Source organism: Dermacentor variabilis, chromosome 11 (assembly GCF_050947875.1).
Source record: "Dermacentor variabilis isolate Ectoservices chromosome 11, ASM5094787v1, whole genome shotgun sequence".
Lineage (NCBI taxonomy): Eukaryota > Metazoa > Arthropoda > Arachnida > Ixodida > Ixodidae > Dermacentor > Dermacentor variabilis.
The window spans coordinates 76,557,911-76,574,522 of NC_134578.1; the positions used below are offsets into that span (position 1 = coordinate 76,557,911).

Sequence of the window (16,612 nt, forward strand, 5' to 3'; positions counted from 1 at the left end):
TCGATGTCGCTAGTTTGATCCCGTTTAGAAGGGAGCGAAATGCAAAAACGCTTGTATTCACTTGGATTCAGGTACACGTAAAAGACCGCCAGGTAATTAAAATACCCTCCCCCCCCTCCGCCTCCCATGGCGTGACTCACAATCTCATTGCGGTTTCGGCATGTAAAAGCTCGGAATTTAATATTCTATAAGGATCGAAAGTGCTTGAGTATAACCTTTGTCAAATAGCGCAATTCTGTCGCATCAGCTGGATTACTTGAACAAGCGAGCGTTACACGGCAAAGCGTGGCAAAGAGCAGTGTGATGTTAGCTAGTTTTGCTACGTATAGTTATTGTTTTTGCAGTAGCTGCTGCAATGGCGGAGCTGAAACCAAGCGACAGTGACGTCATATACCTTTATCAGGAATAGCGTGCTTCGTACGAGTTTCTAGGAATACGTCCTCAAAATTTGGCCCCCAAGTGCACTGATTTCACACTTGACATTCATGAGCAATGCCTGAGAAAGTTTCAGGCACAGAGGTTAGTACTCGTGGAATGCACTGCACGCATATTTTTGTTTTCAAGGATACCTGTAGGATTTCGGTCCCGATTAGGGAGTACGCATAATTAGGGTGACAAGCCACTTTGATGTTCCGTCTGGAAATTTGATTTTGATAAAATAATCACTGGCGATTAAGATCACTTGTAATGTCAAATTTGAGCGCAGCTCTGTACGTGTTTCTTCTCACAATATATTGAGGCACAAAATTTGAGAGAGACATGTAGCAGAGTCCCAATCGTCAAAAATCTGATCAGCAGGTCAAGCGCCCCGGCTTTTATACATGACTCGTTGAGGGTTCCCGTGTAATCGCTGGTGCTGCTTGGCTTCCAGAAAGTGCTACGCTATTCGCGTCGCGGATACAATCCGATTAGAAAACAATCACAATCGAGACAAGCACGAACGACTCCAAACCAAGGAAACCAAACAAGCGCGAGCGAGAGTTGACGCGAGCAGACGATAGTACGAAACTAGCGGTCCAGCTGTGACCAGATACGAGTACGGATCCAGCGGCTGGGTGTGCCCGCATGAAACCAGTTTCCCGTGCACACTTCACTGAAGGGGCCCCTCTCATTGGTCTCCGCCGCGTTCGCAGCTCGCATTTTTTTCATCTCTGTTGCACTCGTTCGCTCGGTTACACCGCCGACACTCGCCACAGAAACGGGCCATTAAGAGCTGCGTTCTAAAGCAATAAGGTGCTGCATCATTATTTTCGTAATCATCACTTTTAATGCAAGCGCACTACTTGGCTCATCGGGCGTTTTGTCGGTGCCCGGCGGTGGTGATACACTTAATGTACCACCACCGCTAAGGAACGCTAAAATATAAGTATCATGTGTATGAGATCGATGTATAGTACAGAAAAAGGTCATAATGGCATGGAAGGTGGTTATGTAGACATAATTATACCCATGGTAAAATAAACTAGAGACTGGAAAAAAACAATGCGGAACGCGGTTGCCCGTAGACGGATTAGAGCCCAGGCCACTCCGAGGAAGCTTTCCCGTGATAGCCAGTGCCTTTACCTCTACTCCACGCAAGCAGGTGTTATCGGCGAGACGAAGGAGCGCCTAGTTCACGCGACGCGTCTAGTGGTTCCTGACGTCACAGGAGGGGGGAACTCGGCGCACCTGTGGCGCGGCGCGTCTAGCGGTTCGTCACGTCACGGGAGAGAGCTCGCCACTTGCATATAAAAAGACGCGCGCGTTGCCTTGTCTCCATTGCGCGTTGCAATATGGATCCAGGAGCGTCTACATCGGCGGCGCATTACATTGGGAAACTACATTGGGAAACAAAGGTGAATCATTATAGTTTCCCAGAGTGGTCCCCCATGTAGCCACTCCCAAATGTGTTGTTCCCTTTAGTGTTTTCCCGTGTAAGATTTGAAGTCGGGCTTACAGGACGATCGGAAGAAGTTGGGGCGACGGGACTAGGCGAACAGAATTTATTTACAGTAATTACATTTTAAACATGGGATACATTTGCACAGTCTAGCGTGACTCCCAAATGGAGCCCGCAAGACGAAGCATACAGGAAACGAGCACACAGCTCACGAGTACATTGACGAGTACAGAGCACGACGACGAGCACACTCTACCCGCCGACAACAGCTCGTTATATCCACTTCGCGTTCCCTAGGTCCCTAGGTGAGACAAAACGTTCGACGTCAGCGTAAACAAGCCGCCTCTCTGCGGGACATTTTACCTCTCTGCGGGACGTTTTACAGACACACGCACGCACACACAGGTTTCAGTGCCCCCTCCGCGGGCAGACGACCTTTGCAGCGCAGTCGTCGGGGTGTCCATTGTCCTGCGTCCCCGCAGCCAGGTGGTCCCGCCGGAACCCAGCCGGCGCCTCTATATTCCAGAGCTGCCGTAGTGCGCAGTTCTCCAATGGACATTCACGGTTGGTTAGCGCTGTCCTCGCTGGTTCTCTGAAGGGCGCCCCCACCGTGGGTGGATCGAAACACGTGCAGCGAGCTGAAATAACTTGCACGTTGCCACCCCGGCACGCCATTCCTAACACCCGGTAGCCCCCGGAAGTGTTGCGGCCTCCCCAATTTCTTTTTCTCGTAGACATGGCTGAAATGTCTGACAATTACTGACGACCACCGGTATTTCTAAGCAAGCGTAAGCACCGGACAATAAGTAGCATCCTCATAGATATTCGGTCCTTGGGAGTGCCGTGTTGACTAGTTCCATCCTCGTTTATTATGAGAGGAGTTTGGTGTTTCTGATTTCACCTAGCTGATCCCGAAATTCCGCAGCTGCCTGTGTTGTTTTTCTGGGATTTTCTGGCGTTCGGTCCTTCTTTCGGCTGCATGAAACAAACTTTGCGAATAGCTTTGTCGCATTCACTACGTCTTCGCACGGTCAAATTTTCAGGAAGACAGAAGAATCCATATCAATGAGTATATATATAATATATAACGGGAAAGCTAGTTTCGTCGTTGCTCAAATCAAGCAAGTCTAAACAGTGAAAAACGTCCACTTACATGTAACGTCACACCTAAACACATAGTACTAGTGGATGGGCAGGCATATCCAGGGTAGCCGACCACGTGTTTAGCTGAAGAAGTCTGGCTATTTAAATGAAATTGCGTGAGGGAAAGTCACCGTGCTGTGAGATATTCCTGTTTGAACAAGTAGTTCCGCTAATTTGTCTTGTTTGAGGGCGTTATCTGTTAGCAGGCGTGAATTTATTTGGCCTCACCACTCAGCGGTTTCTATCTATATTTCCGCCGCCCGATAAGCTCCCGTAGTTACTTACTGGTTGCCTATGAGGATGTCGTGGCACCGAAAACAGGCTGGTCTGTCGAAGGGGCTGAGCGGAACACCTAAGGAATAGGTACTGCCGCGACATTGTTGCTACACAGAAGGCTACCGGAAGTGACGTAGAACCAAGACTCGACCTGACCTGAACCGACGTGCCTGTGCACTGCTTCAGACACACGTTTGCCGCTTGTGGGTGCACTTCTACGGACACTGTCGTGCATATTGAAGGCGAATTACACTATGAAGATGTCACTGTGCTGCGCGTGCGATTCCGGGATTGACGTTATGTCTGCCTTATTCTGTAGCTGCACGGCACTCCTCTACGGCTTTCTGTCGTTTGCTACGGGGGAGAAGGTGCTCTTGAACTAGCGCTCTAACCAAGCAACCTGAAGACTGAATTGAAACCTGAGTGTGTTTTAGTCTTACGGCGTTGACACAATCACCCTGTAAACGTCTACTGTCCGTTTTTTAGCCGATTGAGATCGAGGGACATTTTGTTCCTCTTGGGCTCTGACCGAGCAGCAGAAGCAGTGCATATTTCACATTGAACTTCCCAGTAGTAATGCGACGCGCCATGATCGCAGGACCCCGAGCTCTCGTGGAACCGCAATACGAACCCCGATTTGACGACATGCTTCCAAGAGACAGTTATGCTGTGGGCGCCATGCGGTCTACTGTGGTTGTGGGCTCCGTTCGAGTTCCTCTCCATGGCGAACAGCAAGCGCAAGAGGCGACCCTGGACTCTACTAACTATTACCAAACTGGTAAGCCCGTCGATTGGACAGATCTTGCCGCACTTATCGTAAAATAACTAACTTAATATTTGTTGTCAGACTATCAAGGTTCTATCACGTTTTTTTTTATCGTGGTTTCACTGTGCCAAATTATCACGGTGAGTCTTTCACTTCTCACTTCCTCTCCTATATATTTGGTTTATGATAAAATTCACATTCAGCTCTGTAGCTCTACATTCATTTTATAACGATAGGTTATGGTTATTGGCGGACAGATTTGGTACAAATAGAGCCGCATGCTTCAAACCTTAAACTGTATTTATTAAGCTCTTTTTGTTAAGTAATTCTGTCGAGCTCAGGGCGAAAAACGATACGCTCTGTATTCCATAGTGTATAAACTAATTGAATAAAAACCAGAACATGGGAGAGAAAGCTGCGTAATTGCAGTAATGTTGGTTTTGTTTGGGAAAGCCACGTTCCCGGCGGGCATTCACGTTGGACTACATTTGAAGTACTCAAAGCGCCACTATTTGGGCCACTATAGTGACGCTACTCAAAGCGCCACTATTGCCGACGTGCTTTATCCACAAACCGCAAAAGGCCGTTCGCCAGATTCGGGTGCTTCAAATAGACGACGGCATTGCGTACTGTAGGGGTGACGATGCGGTCGGCAAAGTATTACACCGATGTATGCTGCGAGAACAGCTTAAAATTTGAACGAAAGCCGCGGCGCTTTCCTTCTCGGAGGAGCTGCTCTCTCCACCAGGCGGAGACGACGTCACACGCGTACCCCATCTCCGTCACATGCGCCTAGCATGTGACGGAGATGGGGTACGCGTGTACGCGTAAGTAGGCTCGCGATCCTGCAGTGATCAGTTAGCCAATAGCAACTATGCGAACAAAAGAAAAGGAGGTTGGGCTCGTGACGTAAACGTAGCGGTGGCCAATCGGTTTCGTAGAAGCCCGGGTAGGCCAGAAGGGTCACCTGATCTCCCCACCACTTCGTAACCCTTCGTTCGCTTCTGCTAGCATAAAAAAACATATACCCGATGTCCAATAATCCCATATGAATGTACGGGGGTGCCTCATAGAAGACTATCTTGCCGTATAACGTGTGCAGAGCTAATATGATGTACGGGAACATACGGATATCTATATAGGACCCTCGTATGTTCAGAAGTGATTATTGGAAATTGGTCATACGGGTTTTTCGATAGGGTAAGCTCCCGCTAAATGCATTTCAAAAGTTCTTGCGCTAAAGCACTTCCTTAAATGGCCAGTTGCAACGGCGCCCTGTGGCCAACAGAACTTTCCGAAACGACTCTTGGTGAGAGGCCCTTTAACAACAAGAGCTGTTTACCGAGCTGGCTTTGAGCTGCGCGTAAGGTTACAACACGTGCAATGAAATCATAGTAACAAGTCTTACAGAAACGGGGCACAGGAACTGGTAGTTACGAAAGGTCGAAGGGTGACTACTCGCTGCTTAAAGCTGGCACACTGAAGTTTTGTTTTCGGATGCTGCTTTGTCGTTGTTTCCCAACAAATGTGAACTGATTGAAAGGATGATCGCTTGACGCTCTGGCTTCCTTTTTTTCCCCCCGCGCAGTTCTTCTCGCTGCTGCTGGTGGCCACTGCACTCGCCGAGCTCCTCAACCGCTTCTCCAGGCTAAGCCAGGGTGCCTCGCTGTATCCAGTCGATTACGTGGCGCCATCACTGCGCTTCGTCACCTTCGTAAGTAGGCTCGCGATGGCTCTCACACGTGGCACGCCAGCTCGCGATCGAATGATGTCGTGAGCGCGAGCGGTGGGCAAAAATATTCTAGGCTAACGTGAAGGTTTCTTTTTTCCCCATGTTGCCTACTTCCTGCCGAAAGGCGTTGCAAAAGTTTTCCAATGTGGTAAATAAAATTGCCCAGTCGATATAGACAAAAGCGTCGTAAAACAACTGGGTGTGACGTTACTCCTGTACATGGGGCTAAGAGCCCACCAATTCGCCCGAAAGGCCTCCCGCTGTTCTCGCGAATTTGTCAAAACTGCCGTCACGTATTTGTTTACTCGGACGCAGAGAGAGAGAGAGAGAGAGAGAGAGAGAGAGAGAGAGCGAGCGAGAGAGAGAGAACCAGATGGTTAAGTATACAGATCACGTCGGTACAAAAAACCACGGCCGGTGATTGCTGGAGCTCAGTGGGCATCACTCCATGCAGACGCACCGGCTGAACTTCGATGCAGCTGGAGCGAGTGGAAGGCTGCCAAGATGTTGAAGCCGCACCATTCTGTTTCTAATAAACAAAGCCTTTGATGTAAGGCGCATTGAAAAGCTGCTACTAAAGAAATATCGAGGGGATCCTTTTTAAGCAGGGACTCTGGATAATGAAAATTTCGAACCCAATAGACATGTTCAAAAAATGCGGGTTTCGGTTACCAATTATAGTACGGAATATTTTCTGCAAGTATATAAAGGAAAGTGTGGAATGAAGCTGTTATAAAACAACTCCTAAACCTCTTCAGTAGATGCGGCGTTATTTGGGAATCCCTTCGATTCTGCAGCTCGTAGGTCAGCCGAGTAAAATGTAGTCACATTTTATTCCTGGTTTATCTAACTGTTAAATAATTAAATTAATATGCAGAAAACTAAAGTAATGCTTAACAGTCTCGGGAGAGAACAGCAATTTACAATAGGCAGCGAGGCACTGGAAGTCGTAAGGGAATACATCTACTTAGGGCAGGTAGTGACGGCGGATCCGGATCATGAGACGGAAATAATCAGAAGAATAAGAATGGGCTGGAGTGCGTTTGGCAGGCATTCCCAAATCATGAACAGCAGGTTGCCGTTATCCCTCAAGAGAAAAGTATATAATAGCTGTGTATTACCAGTACTCACCTACGGGGCAGAAACCTGGAGGCTTACGAAAAGGGTTCTACTCAAATTGAGGACGACACAACGAGCTATGGAAAGAAGAATGATAGGTGTAACGTTAAGGGATAAGAAAAGAGCAGATTGGGTGAGGGAACAAACGCGAGTTAATGACATCTTAGTTGAAATCAAGAAAAAGAAATGGGCATGGGCAGGACATGTAATGAGGAGGGAAGATAACCGATGGTCATTAAGGGTTACGGATTGGATCCCAAGGGAAGGGAAGCGTAGCAGGGGGCGGCAGAAAGTTAGGTGGGCGGATGAGATTAAGAAGTTTGCAGGGACGGCATGGCCACAATTAGCACATGACCGGGGTTGTTGGAGGAGTATGGGAGAGGCCTTTGCCCTGCAGTGGGCGTAACCAGGCTGATGATGATGATGATCTAACTGTTAACGCGTTGGTACTTTTTTCAACGCAGAGAGGAAAGCTCCAGGCATCAGAGCAAGTTTGTACATTCTGACATAATCATCTCAAGTTATGATGCAGAATAATGCAATTGAGGGGAATTACGCGATTCGTATTTGAAACGTCGAATATTTTTAAAGGTTTATGGAAAGGCAATGCATGCCTTTTTTTGTCTGCCGCACTACAAAACATCATCGTACTGTCTATTTTACAAGCGGAATACCGTGGACAAGTGACCAGTTTCGGTTTCGATGCCCAGGAGGGATATTCCCCCTGGTGTTGCGTACTCCAGGGTAGCGTACCGTACTGCTGCCGAGAAGTAGCGGCGCCTGCCTAACGAAGCTCGACCGACATTACTTATTGGGTAGCGTGGCGTTGTCGGCGGGCTGCAGGCATCCGGTAGATCATGGCGACCAAGCAGGGGCGAGACGATTTGCTAGTGCGAAACTTGCACGGTTTATTCAAAGGTAGTTGAAAGAAAATAGGAAAAGCATGAAGTATGAAGTCTCAAGTAAGAAGTATATCAAAGTACATTTCGGAGCCCCTTAAATAGCTCTCTACAAGTGTGGGCGGGATCTTGCTTCCATCGATGACACGTGACAGGCACGGAGAGAGGGCCCCTCCTCCTGCAATACCAAGCACGGGCAGGAGAGGTCGATCCTCTCATCGACGAATCCGGGGAGAAGGTCGGGTGAATGACCCCTCCGGTGCACGTGGGCTCCGGTTCAGAGAAGGTCGGGTGAATGACCCCTCCGGTGTACGTGGGCTCCGGTTCAGAGAAGGTCGGGTGAATGACCCCTCCGGTGCACTTGGGCTCCGGTTCAGGGGGTATGGTGAATGACCTCTCCGGTGCACGTGGGCTCCGGCTCAGAATTCGGGTGAATGTCCTGTCGCCACGTGGTGTCAGACGCCAACTCTAACACTTGGCATGATTAGTTTAGAATGTTTTTGCAGGCATTGTCTAATTACACTTTTTTTCTCTCTCTCGCTCTCCGTTTTTGTAACAGCTCATTCATCATAAAATGTATAACTTCAAGTTAAATATGTGCGCACTTGAATGGTGTGTGTATATATGCCGTGTGCGTGTGTATATGTGAATGTATATGTAGGTGTACATATATGTATATATAGGGGCGTATGCGCGCCACTTCTACGGGTGTTTGCGTGTGTACGTGTTAATATAACATGTCAGTGTACGATATAGCTTTGCATTGGTGTATGTATAGGTAAATATTTTTTTCTCGTTCTTAACAGCTTGGTGCGAACAGTTTCTTTCTTTCTTTTTGTTTGTTTGTTTCTCGTGTTGCTTCTTTTTTTCTTCTTGTAGGGGTGTACCACATACACTGCTGTTTTGCCGCTGTTGCCACTGCCTGCAGGGCCCCAGGCCTCGTTCAGCTGCTCAATGAGTAGCTTTTTGTCTGGGGTCCATTTTTCCTTGAGGAAAATAAAACTGGTTCTGATTCTGATGTCCTGATAGATTCACTCACTCCGTTGCTTTGACAGATGTGGTTACCACTGTTGAGCCTATCCAAAAGAAACAAACAGGACACTCCCGTATGTGTTTCATGAGCAAGGTCATTGTACCTGGCATTATTGCTGTGCGTCAGCAAAATTCGCTTTGTGGCATATAACGTCCCGGTAATGTCGAAAACGATAGGTGCGCGCGCATTCAAAGCAATTTTAGCATGAAATTAAGGTATCTTTCGTTTCCCATAGACAGTGTCAAGATACACGCTCCAGTGACGGCTTTCTCTGGGTAAGAGACGCTGATCTCGAAGGCAGATCTTTTGGTGATTGTGTGCGCCTGAAGCGATTGCGCAGCCGGAAACACGTCATAAACGCCACATGTTGGACACCACCTACTCCTCGCAGTAGTTAAGAATGATTCTTTAACGTGCAGAAAGCGGGTGGTTGAATTTATTAAATTCGAAAATATCTATCAGTACTAGTTTGAACTTCGATAGGCCACGTTTTAAACATGGCACCCATGACGTGTTTCCGCTCCGTAACTATAGTTCCGGCGCACGCGCCTTGTAAGAGCATAGCATTCGAGGTGTGCTTCTGTTACTCAGGGAGAACCGTCGCTGGGGCTTGGATTTGCGCACCACCTACAAGGCAATGACTAAGCAGACAGGATCAGCTCTGGCTGACGCAGACACAGTAATAAGGTGCTTCGTTTATCGAACATCTAATCGAGACGTACTTCAGGAGGGCGTTAACTGTTTGCAGGAGTGGCGCGACCGTTGGGTTAATGAAACTTAATCCGCGGGAATGAAACTTAATGGTATTTTCTCGTCGCTGCGATCCATTTCCCTACATATACGCAATCAACCACGTTCCTGCGTTTCTTGCGCAATGGTACAGGTACCTAGGTGCGACCATATTGAACGACTTATCCTGCCGCACGCACGCGACTGACACCATTTCATCTGCTAACAAATCACACGGTTTTTTCTGAAGCGTCATCTAAAACGCGGCTAAACTATACTAGCCTTCCAGCCGATAGTCTCCGATCGCAACAGGAATATGCATCCGCCATATGGAATCCACACCAAACGTATCTCATCAACGCGCTCGAAGCCGTTCAAAACCGCGCCGCAAGGTTCATCCATTCTAACTATACATATGACGAGAGTATATGTTACTTAAAAAAAAGAATTGGACCTAATTCCCCGCTGTACGCGCCGGCGCATTGCAATCCTTTCACTTTTCCGCAAGTTTTATCACAGCTCGCTTAATTAAGCACCGTGGATTGTACCCGCAGCCCGAAAACTCATCGTACGCGGCACACGTTTCAAGGGCGCCGCCCTTGCATGCGCACTGTCACCTTTTGCGCCTCGTTCTTTTTGGGAAGCCGCTACAGAGTCGAACAGCCGCCATGATTTGGCTTTGTGCGTTTATGGAGAGTGCCGCTACGCACCTTTCACTATGACACGAACTTATATTACCGTACTTAGTTGCTCGCGCAATTTCAGTTTGAATTATTTAGGTATACGTGTTTGTATTCACGTATTTGACACTTCAGCTCACGTAGATCTTGTCCCCCCCCCCCCCCATTCTTGCTGTTGTTGTTTGCGTGTTCAATTAGGCACTAAGCAAAATATGTACTTATGCATTCCCACCTCTAATGTAATACCCCTATGAGGAGGTCATTGAGCTAATAAAGTGAAGTACTACGCCAGATATGTTATGGGAGAATGAGGAAGAAATGTGCTTGAACATCAAGAATAACCTCTCACATTGCCGGGGATGTGTCGGTGTAATTGCACATTCGTAAAATGTTTGCACCTTTTAGGGCTTATCTTGTCCCAAAACGATAATCGTTATCTATCTTAGCCGCGATTCCTTTCTTTAACGCTGCACGTCTGGTACTCTGAGGTCACGAACCGTCCCGTTATCAGCATGGCATAGCGTTCTCGACGGGAAATTTGCCGGCGCAGAGTTTTCGTGAAATGGAAACGCAGTCAAGGCGGATGACAGTTATTGTTGTGGGACAAGATAAGCCCCAAAGGGGGCAAGCTTTATAAAGAGTTTATATAGAGGGAAACAAAGGGATATTGAAAGCAGGATCACCAATCAGTAAAAGGATGTTGAAAATGCAGGAACATGGTTCCTGTTGATGCGGTTAACACACCGCAGGTTCAAGTGTTAAGACTGTACGTTCATATCTTAAATTTCACTGCAGAAAATAACGTACATATAGAAGAAAGAATACAGATTTCGGGAACGGAGACGCCAGACATATCATAGGAGACATGCAGAAACGGACGGCAGTGTGAACAGCACGCGCATAGGGTAGTAATATTATTGTACAGTGACAATAGGAGAATTACTAAATGGCAAAATTTTTGGCGTGTTGCTATTATTAGCTTTAGTTAGTATAGCCTGCTTAAACATTCGACAGGTTGTTGCTCCCATGGCATTTTCACAAGTAACGCCGTGCACAGGGCAGCCCACCTTTAGTACCCACGTTATTCAATTTGTTAAATATCTTTGAATTCTAGCAATCGACTGAAATTGTCCCTATATACATTTTGGGCAAAGTATACGGAAAGCCCCTTTCGATCGCTGGATCTCGTTGATCTGATAGTGACAACGATGTTGTAATCAGTGAAGGTTTCACGCCTCCCCATCTTATTCTACAGGGCCTGACCGCCTTCTTGATTTTGGGGGGCCGACGTGCTGGCTTTTACACGTCGGCGTCCCTGTGCATCTTCTGGCTGTTGATGTCCGTGACGGCTACGCTGCGCTACAGGTCCATCATGATAGCAGTCTTCAGTGAGGTATGGTGGATGCGCTTGTTGTGTGTGTGCGTGCGTGCCCGAAATGAAGCGCCAGACGTGGGCTAGAAATTCGGGTGTTGAGGCGGTGGTCGTCCGTCACGCGGCGTTCTGGTTTTCCCGTTACGTTGTCCGTAATGTTTGCACGTCTATTACTGCTGTCAGGCTGCTGTTTGCATTAATAAATGGAAGAGCCCCTCGAATCGACCTCTTTAGGAGTCACGATGGGGACGAGGAAAAAAACGCAGTTGTAAGAGTGCAGCCTGAATACTTACTGCCCGACCTTGAACTATGATACTAAAGGACGTGACATATTGAGCGCTATTGCGATATCAATCAATCAATCAATCAATCAATCAATCAATCAATCAATCAATCAATCAATCAATCAATCAATCAATCAATCAATCAATCAATCAATCAATCAATCAATTAGTGCATTGAATAACATTGACTTTTTCGCGGAAAAACCAAACCTATACGCAAATCTGTCGCAGCCCACGCGCATTTGACGCAGGAAGGTATCGCTCTGGTGAAGATTATGGATCTGGGGTCAGCTGTTCCGCAATGTCCTGTTTAACGACATCTTGTCTTGCCTTTCCTTTCGTCCCACAAAGCAGCAGCAAGGCGACCAGAAAGCGATGCAGAATCTCAAGTTTGATTTAATAGTGAGCGTCATCTACTTTCCCATCGTGGCTTGCCAGTTTGCACTCAGCTGCTTCGCCGACACGTCTGCGAGCGTACGGCCGAAAACGGTGAGCCGCACGCTGTAACACATTGTCTTTTTGTGTGACCTCACTGTAAGAATTATGTAGATATTGGGCCGAAATGTCAGCCGGCAGTTCAATCACAACACATTCCATCTATGTATTGCCAAATTATAGGCACCCAAATATAGGAAACGTTCGATTGACGTCGCTAAAGCAATATTGAAGCACTCAACGGTGAAGTAAGGCTTAAGCGTACGCAAATGGGTAGCAATGGTTTAATCAGTAAAAAAAAAAAAATGAATGGGCTGGCATTTCCCACTATTTTCGCTTGTTCACAGCGCTACGTTGTAATCTGTTCGTGTACAATTTCTTGTCCATGTGTGAACAAAACACCTAATGCTTAAGGATTGCAAAACTATCTTTGCTTCGTTGTTGTGTCGTCATCACTCAGTACAGGAAGAACACGTGACTGTCTTGGGAAATATCTACGAAGACTGCACAGCTACCTTGGTTCTCCACAAGAAAAGTAGAAAATTGCCTACCAAGAAAGGAGACCCAATCTCTCCAGTGCTATTCACTGCATGATTAGAAGAAGTACTTAGGCTAGTAGACTGGGTGAAGGCTTAGGAGTGAGGATCAACGGTATATATCTGAACAATATTCGGTTTGAAGGTGACATTATCCTGTTCAGCAACACTGGGGATCAATCGCAAGGAATGATTGAGGACCTTAACCGAGAAAGTGTAAGAGTACGGTTGAAGATTAATATGTGAACGACAAAGCCTTTGGTTAAATAGCCTGACAAGGGAACAAGAATTCATGATCGCTAGTCAGCTTGTACAGTGTGGGTAGGAGTACGTTTATCTAGGTCGACTACTGACAAGGGATTCTGATTATGAGTAGGGAATTTACAAAAGAATGAAAATGTTTTGGAGTGCTTACGGCAGGCGCTACCAAATCCTGACTGGAAGCTTACCACCGTCGTTGAAAAGTGTACACTCATTTCATTCTACCGGTGCTAACATATGGAGTAGAAACTTGGAGGTAAACAAAACTGCTCGAAAAAAAATAATAAACACCGCGCAAAGAGCAGTGGAACGAAAAATGTGAGGCGTAACGCTAAGAGACAGGAAGAGGGCGTTGTGAATCAGAGAGCGCGCGTGGATATCCGATATTCTAGTTGACATCAAGAGAAAAAAAAATATGGAGCTGGGCAGGCTATGTAAGGCGTAGGACAGATAACCGATGGATCATTAGGGTTACAGAATGGGGGCCAAGGGGAGGGAAGTGCTGTCGAGCACGGCACAACATTAGGTGGGGTGACGAAATGAGGAACTTTGCAGGCGCAAGTTGGTATCAGCTAGCGCATGGCAGGGTTATTGGGAAATATCTCGGAGAGGCCTTCGTCCTGCAGTGGACGTAAAATTGGCTGGGGATGATGTTGGGCCACTAAATCAAACATGACGGTTAATTTGCGTTTAAAGTGAGGAAGCGTAGGTCTTGGCGTGAGCTTTACACCATATAGTACAATGCTTAGCTCACAATCGCGCCGAACCACTCTATGTGCTTTTTTTTTTGTTTTTGACATGCACTTGCCTGATTCACTTTATACTATGAAGAGAAAAAGAACGCTTCTCGGACGAGCGTGAGGGCAGTGCGCCTAATTTTCACTAGAATTGTCTTTCCAAACAACGTTAGCTTCAATGAGCTTTTTTACAGTGTTCATAAGCTTTTGATCTTCGTAACTAATTAGCTTTACGGCTTTGTAATGTTACAGAAAAATTCTCCCGAAGTAAAGGCGTCCTTCATATCAGCCGTTTTCTTCTGGTGGTTTAATGGGTAAGTGAAAAACTCCAATTTGTAACGCCAACAAACTTTGAATGGTCATAAAATTGAATGAATGATAGATGAACATAATATAGCTGTTGAGCGTCATAGGCGCTAAACAAAACTGACACGTATGCACCAGTGTGGGACTAACGTAGAAAAAATCGGCCAATGCCCCTTGAATTCGTGGCGAATGCTGGGTGCCTGACCTTGCTCCCTGAAACAGTGCAAAGCCCGGAACGTCTTTCTTCCGTGTAGATCGACTCAGTAGGCTTACCCTCTGATAAAATAAATAAATAAATTTTATTTCTGCCTCAAAGATACATGGACAGAGGAGCTGCAGAAAAAGCTGTAAAAATACAGCTTGACAAAGCCGCGGCCCCCATTTTACAGGCAACAGCAGAAGACAAACAACGACTCAACTTCAGGTGTCGTATAAACGAAACAAAAGAACAAAAATGTAATGCTATACATCGCAAGAGCACTTCAAGCGTACTGAGTAAACACATGGATAAAAAGATTGTTCTTACATATCACACTCTCATACATGAAATATGAGATACAGAAGCAAAGACTTATTTTGGCACAACTGAGGATGAAAATTGTTCGGAGCTACCTTCTATATACATCCTACGCAATACCTTATGAGTACAGGTGAATAAGTCAAAATGTGCAGGTGTATAAGCGTTCAGAAGGGAAGGGAGTGTGAATTGCAAACGTTCTTGGATGGATCTATGTGTGATCCATCCAATTCATCTCAACAAGAATGTGGTTTCTTTTCGGACTAGCCGTTAGGATTTACAGGGTTACTTGCTTTGACCCCCGAGGGCAATTGCTGTGCTGCCGATAGGGTCACGAGACCTGCGCCTTTTTCCCTTCACTTGTTTTTCTATTCTTCTGCCAAGCTTCTTCTATGACATTTCATTCCCCTCCCCCATATCTCTGCAGAGTAACACTCAGACGAATGCACTGCGGATAACCCCTTTTTTGTTTAAGAGAAGCTTTCTCTTTTTATCTTTCTCTAATGCAGACAGATAAAAAGGGCAGCTTGACACGGGCGCTCTTGTCAACTATGTGTATGCAGGAATGGTCCGTAGATAGGTACATTTGTCACAAAAGCGCACAAAATTGCAATAACGTTCTCACACTGACGCGTGTAGAACGCCGGCAACTAGCTTGACAGTTCATCCTCCATTGCATAAGGCAATATAGGCTTGCTAGTACCCCCTATACCATGTCCCCGCCTTCTCTATTAAATGCACGCAGCCACCGTGTACTACAGAGAAAGGGGGCGTGGCGAGGGGAACCAAGGAGAAAGATGGCGTCGGATGTCGCTGCATGAATGCGTGTTTGACAAGGATTTTGAAACACAGCGTCACGCGTTTTCGTTTCCGGGAAAATATGCAGCGCCGATCGAGGGGGGGGGGGGGCTATTTTGCTGTGCTGCTGGGAATGACTGCCCACGGCTGTGCTCGGCGATTTGCTAGGGGGCCATGTGCAAATTGCTCGTGTTTGAGTGAATGAGGCTTTTAGTGAATGCCGGAGAGCCCCAGAGAAAAAAAAAAGAAAAGAAATTCGCAGCCCACCCGTATGGCGTCTCATAGCCCCACTTGTGGTTCTGGGCTGTAAACACACGCCTAATGTTTCCTCTTTTATAAATTGTGAAGGAACAAGCGCGATGTGTATTTAGGTGTTCGCTAGATTAGAAAATTATGACATCTGGTGCAACTGCTAGAGCACCCTACAGCTAACAACATCGAATAAAGTACAGACGAGCCTCCATTGTCTGTAACATGGTGCATGACAGCAAAAAACGAAATGACGAACCAGAAGATGTTAGAGTGGAAGCGTGGATGTTCGTTGAAAAGCGATCAAATTCAGAAGAAGAGAAAGCGGATCTGGTGCAAATGAGTCGTCATTAGCATTTGGAGAGTGCTTTCCGTTAACAGCATACTTGAATTTGGAGGAAACTGAGGGGTGCATGCAAAGTCCACTTAAGTGAGATTAAGTGAGCGATGCTAGCGAATTTATCCTTCCGATTACAGGCTGGTATTACGGGGATACAAGGAACCACTGCGCCTCAGCGACATGTGGAGCCTGGACCAAGCCAACTCTACCAAGGAAATCGCGAACAACTTCGACCACTTTTACCGGGGCGAGAAACGGCCGAAAAAGTGAGAAATTAGAGAGTTTTAGGGCAAGGGTCGCAAGCCGCACCCGGGCGTTGGATAACGCTTGGGTGCGGCTTGCGCTCCCCAACCTAAATCACTCTGTTGCTTCGTCAGGAGCTGAGACACGCACAGGGTGCGAGTCCTAAACTAGCGATACAGCGGGGAACGAGTCGCGAATTGTCCGCCTCTTCAGCGCTAAGCTCAGAGCCATCGAAACACCTGGCTGATTCCTGCTCTTTTGTGTACTTGCACATTCTC

At 46.8% G+C, this 16,612-nt stretch overlaps 1 protein-coding gene across 3 annotated transcripts in view; it reads left to right on the top strand.

Moving 5' to 3' along the window:
• Nucleotides 1–16,612, top strand: part of LOC142563644 (multidrug resistance-associated protein 1-like) — a 78,581-nt gene that overhangs the window by 10,948 nt on the left and 51,021 nt on the right. For 2 of the 3 annotated variants that reach the window (XM_075674227.1, XM_075674226.1), the window contains 6 exons: nucleotides 3,897–4,076; nucleotides 5,653–5,778; nucleotides 11,512–11,649; nucleotides 12,264–12,401; nucleotides 14,134–14,195; nucleotides 16,229–16,357. In XM_075674227.1, the coding sequence (XP_075530342.1) occupies nucleotides 3,897–4,076; nucleotides 5,653–5,778; nucleotides 11,512–11,649; nucleotides 12,264–12,401; nucleotides 14,134–14,195; nucleotides 16,229–16,357 (773 nt within the window). The remainder of the gene's footprint in view (nucleotides 1–3,896; nucleotides 4,077–5,652; nucleotides 5,779–11,511; nucleotides 11,650–12,263; nucleotides 12,402–14,133; nucleotides 14,196–16,228; nucleotides 16,358–16,612) is intronic. The other variant, XM_075674225.1, reaches the window with a different exon arrangement.